The sequence below is a fragment of the Odocoileus virginianus genome, chromosome 1 (genome assembly GCF_023699985.2).
Source record: "Odocoileus virginianus isolate 20LAN1187 ecotype Illinois chromosome 1, Ovbor_1.2, whole genome shotgun sequence".
Taxonomy (NCBI): domain Eukaryota; kingdom Metazoa; phylum Chordata; class Mammalia; order Artiodactyla; family Cervidae; genus Odocoileus; species Odocoileus virginianus.
In genome coordinates this window covers 5,775,649-5,789,837 of record NC_069674.1, presented here as the reverse complement: position 1 = coordinate 5,789,837, position 14,189 = coordinate 5,775,649, and the positions used below count along the sequence as shown (strand labels likewise).

At 44.0% G+C, this 14,189-nt stretch overlaps 1 protein-coding gene across 5 annotated transcripts in view; it reads left to right on the top strand.

Moving 5' to 3' along the window:
* Nucleotides 1-14,189, top strand: part of NUB1 (negative regulator of ubiquitin like proteins 1) — a 30,889-nt gene that overhangs the window by 1,320 nt on the left and 15,380 nt on the right. For 4 of the 5 annotated variants that reach the window (XM_070453052.1, XM_070453040.1, XM_070453095.1 and 1 more), the window contains exons 2-5: nucleotides 1,784-1,901; nucleotides 8,976-9,143; nucleotides 10,844-10,902; nucleotides 11,872-11,942. In XM_070453052.1, the coding sequence (XP_070309153.1) occupies nucleotides 1,784-1,901; nucleotides 8,976-9,143; nucleotides 10,844-10,902; nucleotides 11,872-11,942 (416 nt within the window). Of the gene's footprint in view, nucleotides 1-1,783; nucleotides 1,902-8,122; nucleotides 8,199-8,975; nucleotides 9,144-10,843; nucleotides 10,903-11,871; nucleotides 11,943-14,189 lie in introns of those variants that run through there. The other variant, XM_020872979.2, reaches the window with a different exon arrangement.

The following is a 14,189-nucleotide window of genomic DNA, read 5'->3' as shown; positions in this document are numbered from 1 at the left end:
ATCCCCTGGAGGAGGAAATGGCAACCCACTTCAGTATTCTTGCCTGGAAAATTACACGGACAGAGGGGTCTGGCGGACTACAATCCAGTTTTATGTGTGAGACGCAGTTTATTAGTGCTTGAAAATCTGGGGTTCTTTCTTAGGTTACCTGGATGCACACATCCCCCTCTTTGATGTGTTTTCTCCTTTTTCTTTTCTCCCCCCGTCGTGATTCCCCACTTTCTTGTCCCCAAATTGATATAAAGTGGATTTGAACTTTCTTTTTAAAGCCCTTGCTTACAGAATACTCTTAAGTTGTCAAACTTGATTTAGAAATCAGGTGAATTGAGTTTTGGGGAGTGTGGAATAAAGGCCCTGAATAGGAAAAAGAAAGTTGCTCATCTAGGTTGTGTTAACTCTTACCTGCTTTTTCGCTCTCGGGACTGTGTCTCCGCCCTTCAGGGGCTAATAACCTTTGACTTTGCTCACTGCTCTTCTGACTCGGCTGCGCCCTCCCATCAGCTGTTTGACTGTCTGGCAGCCTCGCCCACCTTTGAGATGCTAGTGCCGGAGGGAGGTGTAAAAGACTCCACTGCTGGGTGAGCCCAGGGCAGAGAAGCGGCAGGGACTTTGTGAGAGATGGTAGAATGCAGTGATCCAGCGTAGTGGGCATGAGTCCCAGGATTAGTTATGGTGCTGCCTAATCTTTCATCCTTGAGCGAGTCATTTTACAAACTTGGGCTATGGTTTTTCGTGTGTAAAACGGTGACCCAGCCAGTATTGATTTGAATAGGACGTGTAGATCTGCTTTTATGCTTCTGTCAGAAAATATCATGCAAAACTTTTCTAGCACTGTAAACACTAAATTTTTAACTTAATTCTATTACTTTTAAAAATATTTATTTTGGTGGGGCCAGGCCTTAGTTGTGGCATGCAGATACTTTGTTGTGGCATGTGGGCTCTGGTTCCCTTACCAGGGATGGAACCCAGGCCCCCTGCATTGGGATCATGGAGTCGTAACTCTGGACCAACAAAAAAATCCCTAAATTTTCAATTTTAAAATTTCAGGTATAGAAGATGCATATTATTGATAGTTCATGGTTCAAGCTAGCTTTTCTTCATATTTACCTGCCAGGGTGATTGCTCTTTTGTGTTAAAATAGCCAACATACAGAGCCACTGTATTTTGGTAAATTCTTTACCACAGAGCCACTGTGTTGAGTTGTTTAAGTTTGCTACTTTAAGGATTTATCTTTCTTATTTTATCCTTCCTCTTAGAGAGTGATAGCAGGTTAAGAAACAGAAGGGACTTCCCTGGTGGCTCAGTGGTAAAGAATCTGCCTGCCAATGCAGGAGATGTGGGTTCAATCCCTGGGTCGAGAAGATTCTCTTGGAGAAGGAAATGGCAGCTCACTCCAGTGTTCTTGCCTGGGAAATCCCATGGACATAGGAGCCTGGTGGGCTACAGTCCATGGAGTCGCAAAGGATTTGGAGATGACTTAGCTATCTAAAACACACAACACACCCAAGAAATAGAAAAATTACTTACTACATATTAGCAACTTTGAAACATGTATTCTTATGTAACATATATAATTGGATATCTGATACATATTTCAGTCTGTATGTAATACACGTATCTTTTAGAGAAGTTTGGAGCTAGTGAAGACCTAGTCTAAAGTGCTTTAAACTGGACAGGGAGGAGTGGAGGAGACCTCTTTCTTACTCAGCAGTGTGTTAGGTAACTTATAAGACACTTTGAATTGTAGTGTGGAGTATCATTGATGTACTGTTTTGCTTTCAAGGATGGCACAAAAGAAATATCTCCAATCAAAATTGACCCAATTTTTAAGGGAAGACAAAATCCAACTTTGGAAACCTCCATATACAGATGAAAATAAAGAAGTTGGTTTGGCATTGAAGGTATTTCTCTTTTAAGATGTTAATAATTAACATTGTTGTAAGTCTCCTTGGTAAGTAAGATTCTGAAGTCCCTGGAAATTGCCAGACACAAACAGGTAGGCTTTCAGTATAACCAGAAACACTGGTGATAAACAGGTTCCCATATTTTACTAGCAGTTGGCAAGCTTATTTTTGTTTAAGAAGATTTAATTTATATGAGAATGCTTATCTGATTATTTTGGCATGTGCCATTTCTAATGCTTAACAGTGTCACCTAAGATTATTAACCTGGGCATCCGTGCTGGCGGGGCAGTGCCGGAGGCAGGAGGTTTGTGTGTGGTGTGTTCGGGCTGGTGTTGTGGCTGCCCTCTGCCCTCCTGGTTAGCTGCTCAGCTGTGGAACGCTGCTTCCCTCCCTGGCTGTTTACACTGTTGGCTATCTGTTCATTTTTCCAAAATACATTTTCCTAGTAACCGTACCTCAGTTTTTTATGGTCTCATCAAAAATGGCCTCACTTTTCCTAACTGAAATTTCTAGAAACTGAGGTTGGCTTGCTTTTCTAAGCTGAGGAACATTATAATAATTTCTGAGGGAAAGCTTACTACGTTGGAATGTCCTAGAACACACTCCTCTTGTTTTCTCAGTCTGAGTGTATTGTGGTAAACTGTAACCTCTGTCAGGGAGTAAGGGTTGTCAGGAGGGCATCGCACTGTCCTGTGCTGTGACACAGCGACGCGCTCGGGAGGTGACCGCTGTGTCAGGGTCTTGGAGTTCTCGCTCTCCTGTTCCTGACAGGACTCCCGTTTTTTTGTTTTTGTTTTTTTTTTTTGTTTATAAGTTTTTGCAACCCTTCTCTTTACAGACCTTTTCTTCTGAATTTGCTTGTTACAGTCTCTTGACTTAGGAACTAGGTGGGGCTGTGACTTCTGTCCGCAGCTCCTGGCACAGAGCTTCTAACACCCTTGGAATTCCCTAGTGGCGAGGTTGATGTAAGGGGCAAAAGAAGAAGGGAAACCATCAGCTGCTGCTGCAGTATGCTCATTTAGAAACAGCAGTGGTTTGGTACCAGGAGAGTCACCGTGGACGTAGCAAGCAGTGATTGGACTCTGGATGTATTTCCAAGTAGAGCCAGCAGGTTTTGCAGGCAGATTGGATGTGGAGAATGAGAGAGGAAAGAGGGTTGACTCACCCAGTTTGAGCCACTGGTGGAGTACAGTTGCCGTGGACTGAAGTAGGACAGCCCAAAGGAGGTGGGGAGGAAGACCAAGTGCTCATTTCAGTTCAGTCGCTCAGTCGTGTCCAACTCTTTGTGACCCCATGGACTGCAGCACGCCAGGCTTCCCTGTCCATCACCAACTCCTGGAGCTTGCTCAAACTCAGGTCTATCAAGTGAATGATGCCATCCAACCATCTCATCCTCTTTTGTCCCCTTCTCCTCCCTTCAGTCTCTCCCAGCATCAGGGTCTTTTCCAGTGAGTCTGTTCTTCACATCAGGTGGCCAGACTATTGGAGTTTCAGCATCAGTCCTTCCAGTGAACACCCAGGACTGATTTTCTTTAGGGTGGACTGGTTAGATCTCCTTGCAGTCCAAGGGACTCTCAAGAGTCTTCTCCAACACCACAGTTCAAAAGCATCCATTTCTCGGTGCTCAGCTTTCTTTCCAGCTCTCACATCCATACACACCTATTGGAAAAACCATAGCTTTGACTAGACGGACCTTTGGTGGCAAAGTAATGTCTCTGCTTTTTAATATGCTGTCTAGGTTGATCATAGCTTTTTTCCCAAGGAGCAAGCATCTTTTAATTTCATGGCTGCACTCACCATCTGCGGAGAAGGCAATGGCATCCGACGCCAGTACTCTTGCCTGGAAAATCCCATGGACGGGGGAGCCTGTGGGCTGCAGTCAATGGGGTTGCTGAGAGTCGGACATGACTGAGCAACTTAGCAGCAGCAGTCACCATCTGCAGTGATTTTGGAGCCCAGAACAATAAAATCTGTCACTGTTTCCATTGTTTCCCCATCTATTTGCCATGAAGTCATGGGACCAGATGCCATGATCTTAGTTTTCTGAATGTTGAGCTTTAAGCCACCTTTTTCACTCTCCTCGTTCACTTTCAAGAGGATCTTTAGTTCTTCGATTTCTGCCATAAGGGTGGTGTCATCTGCATATCTGAGGTTATTGATGTTTCTCCCCGCAATCTTGATTCCAACTTGTGCTTCATCCAGCCTGGTATTTTGCATGATATACTTGCATATAAGTTAAATAAACAGGGTGACAATACACAGCCTCGATGTACTCCTTTCCTGATTTGGAACTAGTCTGCTGTTCCATGTCCAGTTCTAACTGTTGCTTCTTGACCTGCATACAGATTTCTTAGGAGGCAGGTAAGGTGGTCTGGTATTCCCATCTCTTTAAGAATTTTCCATAGTTTGTTGTGATCCACACAGTCAAGGCTTTGGTGTAGTCAATAAAGAAGTAGATGTTTTTATGGAACTCTCTTGCTTTTTTGATGATCCAGTGGATGTTGGCAATTTGATCTCTGGTTCCTCTGCCTTTTCTAAATCCAGCTTGAACATCTGGAAGTTCTCAGTTCACATACTGCTGAAGCCTGGCTTGGAGAATTTTGAGCATTACTTTACTAGCGTGTGAGATGAGTGCAATTGTGTGGTAGTTTGAACATTCTTTGGCATTGCCTTTCTTTGGAATTAGAATGAAAACTGACCTTTTTTAGTCCTGTGGCCACTGCTGAGTTTTCCAAATTTGATGGCATATTAAGTGCAACACTTTAACAGCATAATCTTTTAGGATTTGAAATAGCTCAACTGGAATTCTATCATCTCCACTAGCTTTGTTTGTAGTGATGCTTCCTAAGGCCCACTTGACTTCACATTCCAGGATGTCTGACTCTAGGTAAGTGATCACACCATTGTGGTTATCCAGGTCATGAAGATTATTTTTGTATAGTTCTTCAGTGTATTCTTGCCATTTCTCCTTAATATCTTCTGCTTCTGTGAGGTCCATACCATTTCTGTCCTTTACTGTGTCCATCTTTGCATGAAATGTTCCCTTGGTATCTCTCATTTTCTTGAAGAGATCTCTAGTCTTTCCCATTCTGTTGTTTTCCTCTATTTCTTTGCATTGATCGCTGAGGAAGGCTTTCTTATCTCTCCTGGCTATTCTTTGGAACTCTGCATTCAAATGGGAGTATCTTTCCTTTTCTCCTTTACCTTTCACTTCTTTTCACAGCTATTTGTAAGGCCTCCTCAGACAACCATTTTGCCTTTTTGCATTTCTTTTTCTTGGGGATGGTCTTGATCACTGCCTCCTGTCAGGCACTCTGTTTATCAGATCTAATCTCTTGAATCTGTTTGTCACTTCCACTGTATAATTGTAAGGTATTTGATTTAGATCATACCTGAATAGTCTAGTGGTTTTCCCTACTTTCTTCAATTTAAGTCTGAATATGGAAATAAGGAGTTCATGATCTGAGCCACAGTTAGCTCCTGGTCTTGTTTTTGCTGACTATATAGAGCTTCTCCATCTTCGGCTGCAAAGAATATAATCAGATTTATGTATTTACCATCTGGTGATGTCCATGTGTAGAATCTTCTCTTATGTTGTTGGAAGAGGGTGTTTGCTATGACCAGTGCGTTCCTGTGGCAAAATTCTATTAGCCTTTGCCCTGCTTCATTCTGTACTCCAAGGCCAAATTTGCCTTTTATCCAGGTATCTCTTAACTTCCTGCTTTTGCATTCCAATCCCCTATAATGAAAAGGACATCTTTATTGGGTGTTAGTTCTAAAAGGTCTTGTAGGTCATCATAGAACTGTTCAGCTTCACCTTCTTCAGCATTACTGGTCGGGGCATAGACTTGGATTACTGTGATATTGAATGGTTTGCCTTAGAAACGAACAGAGATCATTCTGTTGTTTTTGAGATTGCATCCAAGTACTTAATTTCGGACTCTTATGTTGACTATGAGGGCTACTCCATTTCTCCTAAGGGATACCTGCCCACAGTAGTAGATATAATGGTCATCAGAGTTAAATCCGCCCATTCCAGTCCATCTTAGTTCACTGATTCCTAAAATGTCGATGTTCACTGTTGCCATCTGTTTGACCACTTCCAATTTACCTTGATTCGTGGACCTAATATTCCAGGTTCCTATGCAGTATTGCTCTTTACAGCATTGGACTTTACTTCCATCACCAGACCAAATGCTTAGTTTTGGGCAAAATAAGTCTGAGAGTTCAAGGTTGAGGTCTCAGCCAGAGGTGTCCTGGAGAGAGTTGGTGGTGTACAGATGTGGTATGAATCAGTGAGCCTGGCTGACATTACTAAGGAAACTAGTAGAGGAGGGAAAGGTGGCTAAAGGCTGAGTCCTGGGTCGCTTTGGTGTTTAGAGTTTGGAGAGATGAGAGGAGCCAGGCGGAAGGGGCAGCGAAGAAGCAGTCCAGGTGGAAGGAAGGAGGAGGGGGTGTAGAAACCAAGTGAGGAGGAAGAGGAGTCCTCTGTGTCCAAGGCTACTGACAAGTCAAGTTCAGGTAATTGAGGAGGGGGCTTGGTGGTGGACTCCCCTGCTGGCTCAGACAGTAAAGAGTCTGCCTATGATGCCGGAGACCCGACTTCAATCCCTGGGTCGGGAAGATCCCCTGGAGAAGGCAGTGGCAACCCACTCCAGTACTCTTTCCTGGAAAATCCCATGGACGGAGGATCCTGGTAGGCTACGGTCCATGGGGTCGCAAAGAGTCGGACATGACTGAGCCACTTTAGTTTCACTTTCTTGGTGAGGTGGAGACACTGAGTGATTTTGACAAGAACTTCAGAGTGTCCGTGTGGAAGCCGACCAGCGGAGAGTAGAGATTCAGAGGGGTTGGAGATGTCAAATATAGACTGCTCTTCACTTTTTTAAATTTTCTAATTTACAAAGGGATTCACTGAAGGATTTCTTTAAATTTGCCTTTCTTCTTGTATAAATATCTTTAACAGACCCTGACCACTTAAAAGAAAGGCTGAGGAGTAAGGAAATGCTGACGTGGGAGCCAGTGCACTTGAAGATAGCTCATAATTGAAGGCGAAGCCTGTTTTAATAGGGCTATAATTATCATCCTCGAGAAGGCCCTCTGTCCCACAGGAACATTACACAGTTGAATCAGGCAAGCACAGGTACCCTGGTGACCCGGCCTGTGTTCTCCTGCCCAGAAGGAACTCCCTGGTTGCCTAGCTGGGCTCCAAACAGAGGAAGGAGCCTGGGCTCTGAGTCTGAGGCATGCACGCGTGGCTCTGCTGCTGCCTTGGGCCTCAGCGAGTCGCAGGAGAGCTCTGGTCCCACTCTCATCACTTACAAAATGGGGGCTGTGGTACCTCCATCATTAGGTTGCTGTGAGTGTCTGAGAGGATATGTGTCCAGCACCTGGCTAATGTTTATTAGATGTAAGTACCGCTGTTAATGGGCTTCCCTGGTATCTCAGCTGGCATAAAATCTGCCTGTAGTGCAGGAGACCTCGGTTCCATCCCTGGGCTGGGAAGATCCCCTGGAGGAGGGCATGGCAAACCACTCCAGTGTTGTTGCCTGGAGAATCCCTATGGACAGAGGAGCCTGGCGGGCTACAGTCCACGGGGTCACAAAGAGTTGGACACGACTGAGCAACTAAGCACAGCACCAGAGTGATGGGGGCTTTCAGGATGGGGCTACTTGCCTATAAGACCAAACTTTGATTAGAAGCATGGAACTTTCAGCCCCACCCTCCTCCAGCCTCTGGGGAGGCCAGAGGGCAGAGGGGATCACTCTGGTCAGCAGGGATCATGTCCGTATAATGGAGCCTCCGTAAAAACCCTTAAATGACGGATCACGGGAGCTTCCAGATGGGCAGACATGCCTGTTGGCCAGAGAGGAGCACACCCAGAGGACCAAAGTCCTCTAGTCCTGTGCTCTGGACCCTTCCAGGCTCTGCCATGCGTGCATCTCCATCTGGGTGTTCATTCGTTCTCTTTATAATAAGTTATAAAAATAAGGGGAGCATTTTCCTGAGTTCTGTGGAGTTTGTTCTAGCAAATTACCAAACCTGAAGGGGCGGGGCTTATAGGAACCCTCAACTGCACAGCCCAGTCAGACAGAAGTGTGGGTAAGCTGGGGACTTGCTTACCTGCTGCCTGAAACGAGGGCAGACCTGTGGGATTGAGCCCTTAGCCTGTGGCGTCTGCCTCTGATTAACTAACTCCATCGTTCGTTGTTGAACAGAGTTGAATTGAATTGTAGGATATCCAGTTGGTGTCAGAATTGATCGGTGTCAGAAGGGGGGAGAAACCTTTACAAGGTAATTATGTTTATGTTTTCTAGAGAATTATAGAAAGTTTTTTAAAAATATTTTATTGAAAAGGCTTCTGTGTTTCCCAGAGTTTAAAAATAATGTATACTCTTGGGTTGAAAAAACTGTATGTATATAATTAACTACAAAAATGATAAAGAGTGTGTTTTCAAAAATACATTATACATATCACCAATATTGGTGTTTTTTCCCAGTCATTTCCTATGTGATTGTTTATTTAAAGTGTGTATTATAAATAGTTTTATATTAATTTTTTTAAAAGATATTCTGGTCTGTTTTGTAACTTTTATATATCAAGAACATCTCCCTTAATATAAGTACATACTTAGACCATCATCTAACCTGAGTTGTTCTCACAAATTAGAAAAGTTAGAAGGTTTTCTGGTTTTTTTTCCCCCACATTCTGCAGTGGTGAACAGTTCAGTATTCATTAATATAATTTTGTATTGATGTATACTGCAGTCACATCAGTTGCAGCCTGCCTTTCTTTTCCCCCAGTGTAATCCCAACTATTTTCACTTTCTCTAGGGGGCCTGTTTTCCTATCCTTTGTTTTTATTTTTTTCCTGAATCCTCTCTAAACTGGATTTTTTCCTGGATGCCTCTCAAGATGTCAAGCCACTATCTAAATTTCACTGTAATCAGGGTGAACACCACTCATCAGTTTTTTTGCCTTAGATTCTGGGTGCATTGTTTTGTATTTTGATTTTCTTTGAGTTGGTACTATACCGATCTGTGTTTTTTGTTTTTCAATTTTTCTTCATAGGACCTTGCTAAGAAGTACTCTAACAAGCTAGAATGTTGTGAAAATGAAGTAGAAAAGATAATGGAAGAAATACGTTGCAAAGCAATCGAGCGTGGCACAGGAAATGAGCACTATAAAACAACAGGCATTGCCACAATTGAAGTCTTTCTACCTGCACGGCTAAAAAAAGTGAGTGGGTTCCCCAAATTTACAGTTATTCGTGCTGTTACCTTAGTGACGTGATTAAATAAGTAATGAGTGCTTTGTTTTTGAAGTTACAATCCAAAGATAAAATTCTTTTAAGTTACTTAACATATTGAATATTAATAAATCTAAAAGTTAATTTTATGGATTCTTGAAGCTGGAACGTCTACAAGGTAGCCTGGGCTCCAGGCATCACAGAGCTATGCATCACATTCTTACCTTTTCTAGAGTTTGAACGAACATTTAGCAAAAATGGGGAATAAAAGATTACTTCAGGTTTTCTGAAATTGCAGACAGTAGGAAACATCACACAGGAACTCATCTTTCTTTTTCTTTGCCGGTGGAAGCCAGAGTGCGGTCAGCTAAGTACCCGGGCGGGGCTGCCATGACCGGAGCCATCTTGTGTCCCAGGCACGGGTCAGCAGTTGGAAGTCCAGAAGTGTTACCGAGGCAGGACACCCACCGGGCTGCCTCTTAGGGCTGATCAGTGTTCATTAGTCTCAGAAGAGAAGAAAACAAGTGTGTATCTGAATTACCCTGTGACCCAGCTGTTTTACATCAAGAGAAGTGAAAACTGTATCTTTACGTAAACTGTACCAGAGCATTTGTAGCAGCTCAGTTCACAGTGGCCTCAAGGTGGAAACAGCCCTAATGCCTGTTAGATAAATGGGGTGCACCCATAAAATGAGTCATTTAGCCATGAAAGGAGCAAAGTGCTGATACTCTGCGATACTCAAAAACATTTTGAAAGAAGCCAGATACAAAAGACCACATACTGTGTAGTTCCATTTATAAGAAATATCTAGAATAGGCAAATCCATAGAGATAGAACATATGTTCATGGTTGTCTGGGATGGGACACGGGAGGGATTAGGAGGATAGGGTATGTTTGGTGAAGAGGTGGCGAAATGCTCTGAAATTTTATTATGGTAACAGTCGTACAACTCTGTAAACACACAAGAAACTTTCGACTCTTATACTTTAAACAGGGAACTTTAAGATGTGCAAGTTACATCCCTATAAAGCTGTTAAAAATTTCTAGGAAGAATAAAGAACCTGATGAGAAAAAGGACATTATATATGTATCTATCTCAGAATGCCAGTTCATGAGCTTAAAAGGCAGTATGTGTATAGACTGCTCTGCTAGTACCAGGGACCTGGGAAAGCAGACCACCGGTCAGAAAGCTGATTGGTGAGTGTGGAATCCGAGCAGATGACTTGCACGGTCTCGTCCTTGGTGGCCCTAGTGATTCCATATTTCCTTCTGAGGCCCAGCTGTCGGGGAAGGAAAGATGCCGAAAGCTGTCCTGCCGGTCCCTCCTCGGTGGGTGCGGTGAGCGCTCGCCGGGGTGGTCCTAGTGCCGAGGTTGTGGGGTGGGTCCTCATGGAGCAGAGGCAGCGCCCTGGAGTAGAACAGGACCTGCCCCGCCCCCAGCAGCTGACTTCTCCCCAGAGGCGGAAGCCCTGCCTGTGGCCCACACTGCTGCCCCCGCAAGGACTTCCAGGTCACAGGGGCAGGTTTTGTTCAGTAGCTTCCTGCCAGGCATGCATCATTTTAGTCCTTAACCAGAGAGACCTGTGTATCAGACCTGCGTCGTCTGATAGCAGCTTGTCTGGTTTTATGGGCAGAGAAATAGTCCCAAAAAGTGTCAAGTTCAGGTGCATTCTGTCTTACTTTTATGCAGGACAGGAAGAATTTGCTGGAGACCCACCTGCACATCACTGGCAGAGAACTGAGATCTAAGTAAGTATCCATGTGCCTGTGGCCCAGGGGCGCTCCTTTGGTCCTCCCCGTGAGGCAGGTGTGAGTCTCATCTCCTGGTGCAGGTGACACTGAGGCTTTGAGGCTGAAGGGCTTGTTGAGGCTCACACTGGCGTTTAAGGGCAAAGCCAGGACGTGTACCAGTCTCCTTTACTTCCCAGTGTGACTTGAGAGCAGGTTGGAACCCTGGATGCTTGCACTTGGTCCATGTTTGAATCAGTGAGTGATAGAAATAGGAGGCAGCCTGGTACTGGCTAGATCATTAGTTTTGAATTTTATGCCTTAATGCACTAATGGCTTGCTGTGATGTTCAGTGAAGTAGTTTGGCCAGTTTCAGGCTGTTGGCCCATCTGTAAAAAGAAAAGAAAAATACCAGCCCGTCACATTCTAGTGAAAATCTGACTTTTGAGACCTGGTCAGTTGTTTGATCTCCTTGAACATTTCTCATTGGTAAGTGTTTGCCTCTAGGGCTAGGTAGTCGGTAGTCTGTGTTTCCCCAGCTGATTTTTCTCATTTTCTTCCTTGGTCTGCATCAGGGCCGTTAGGGCTGGGTTCAGGAAGCCTCGTCCACTCGGCACGGAAGATGGTATGAACAACTGCCCCACTAGGGGCTCCTGCAGGGAGACCACAGGAGCTGTCAGGGATGGGCATTCTCCTCTCCTGCAGCTCAGGCCCTCCTGTTCAAGTGGATCCACAGCACCAGTGGTCTGTGCTTCACGAGGAAACAAGCAGTAAAGCAGATAGTTTACAAAAGGACATGGTCTCTGACACAGTTTCAAATACCCATCTAGTAAGCACGCTCTATCTGAAGTAATGTTTGTGCATCAGGAATTTGGAATACTGGGTGTTTCTGAGAAGAATGTCTAAAATAGCTGTCACGGTAAAAAATCTGTTTAGTGGATAAATACATAACAAATTGGGATATCTATAGTTCTCTGGTTTATTTTACAGAATAGCTGAAACCTTCGGATTTCAAGAAAATTACATCAAAATTGTCATAAATAAGAAACAACTTCAACTGGGTATGTTACAGCACACTATGCAGAATTTCTAAAATCAAGTTACTAGAGAAATACTGACTTTGTATCATTTTCCCCCTCACTCTTCCTCTGTTCAAAAATTTGGGGGGCTTTATCATATATATAATGTAAAACCAGTTATTTTAGAGTTTGATGCTCAGTACAGATCTGATGGAATGCTGCAGGACGGAAGTCTGGGTGTGCTGCAAGGGAAATAGCACTTCTTCTCTATCTGAGTGAGCACGGCAGGGGCTGTGGTGGGGAGCACTCCCTCAGAGAGCCTCAGGTAGAGCTCTGTCATGTGAACTTGAGGGATTGAAGAGGTCTGATGTGTCTTTGAGTGTGGACGGTGAGGAGAGACTAGTGCTTCTTAAGGATGGAGGAGCAGGCAGAGGCCACGTTTTAAAGCTAATAGTGGTGGTTCTTAACCAAGGGTGATTTTGCCACGCAGGGGACATTTGGCAATGTCTGGAGACAGGTGGTGCTGGTGATAAGGAACCTGCCTGCTAGTGTCAGTGCAGGAGATGTCAGAGACACAGGTTTGATCCCTGGGTCAGGAAGATCCATGGAGAAGGAAATGGCAGCCCACTCCAGTACTTTTGCCTGGAGAATTTCATGGACAGAGGAACCTGGTGGGCTACAGTCCATAGAATCACAAAGAGTCGGACAGGACTGAAGCAACTTAGCACACATGCATAGAGACATTTTTGGTTGTCATGACTTGGTAGCAGGGGGCCAAAGGAGGCTGTACTCCTAACCGTCAATGGGAGGAGACCAGGGATGGTGCAGAAGAGCTCTTATCCAGGGACTTCCGTAGTGGTCCAGTGGCTAAGAAAGACTCTGTGCTTCCCATGCAGGGGGCCTGAGTTCAGTCCCTGATCTGGGAACTAGATCCCACGTGCCACAGCTGAGAGTTCCCATGCTGCAGCTAAGAGCTGGCACAGCTAATAAATAAATAAAAATAAGTATTAAAAGGCTTACCCAGCTCACAATGCCACTAGTACAGCTGAGAAAGCCTGGGTTCGAACCTCATTCATGTTAGTGTTTCTCTCTAGGGAGGGAGAAAGCCACTGATGCTTGGGAGTGGCCCACAATTATATTTGTGTTTCAGGGGTCACTTTTTCTGCAGTAGGGCAGTGGATATGAAGGGGACATGAATGGACTGGGGAGCCCAGTTAGCTTCTGGAGCAGTTCAGGCAGGTGCTGTGTCTGTTTGGTTTCCAGGAGGTTCCTGTGGCCTCCAGAGAGTGAGGTCCACATCCCAGCCTGGTTGAAATACAGCCTTCCCAGCCCAGCCCTGGTTTTGCTTTCCAGCATTCTTGCCAGCCATTCCTGTGGCCTGCATTAGAGATCATTTCACTGGTATCTTGTCTTGATGTTAGTTCTGTTTGTGGTATCCTTCATTGTGGAGAAATCTTTGATTCTGATGTTATCAAATCCATCAGTTTTTCACTTCATTGTTGGTGTTTTAAGAAGTTCTTTCCCCAACCACAGGACCACGTGGATAGTCTTCTACGATTTTTTATATGAAGTCTTTAATCTATTCAGAGTCTCCCTCTGTATGTAAAAGCTAGGTTCCAGCTTTATTTTTCTCCCAGCATCTCCTACTGAACATGTCTTCAGTAAACATGCTTATTTTTTGGTGTCCCCTTATTAGGGCTATGCTTCTGTACTTTCTGTCTTTTTCATTTACCTGTAGGTTTATTCCTGAGCCAGAACCGTAGGGTTGTTTATGTGTTCTTTAATTATTGTGGCTTTGTTGTCGTTTAAAAACCCAGTAAAATGAGTATCCCTCGTGGCTCTTCTTTATCAAGGTAATTTTTCCACTGATGGATCTTTATTTTTCAGTATAAATGTTAGAATGGTTGTTGAGTTTCTAAATCGTATGTGTATGTATGTATGTGTATGAAGGTATGTTCAAGTAGACTTTTCCAGAAATGTTCAAATTTATGTTTGTAGTTCATAATATTATTTCATTATTTTATAATGTTTGTGATTTGTATTTACACTTTTTCATTTTGTTTATTTGCGTTTTGACTTTGTTTTTGTTAGGTTTGTATGTTTGATTGATTCCTTTCATAGAGCCAGCTTTTGATTTTGTTAATCTTCTCTTTCATTCTGTTTCATTGACTTTTCCCCTCTGTCTTTACTCCCATCTTGTGTCTGAGAACATGGATGATGAGTGGTTTATTCAGGGCCACAGTGTTAAGAAGGGGTGGAACCAAGGGTGTTTGTTTTTACCGCTTCAGT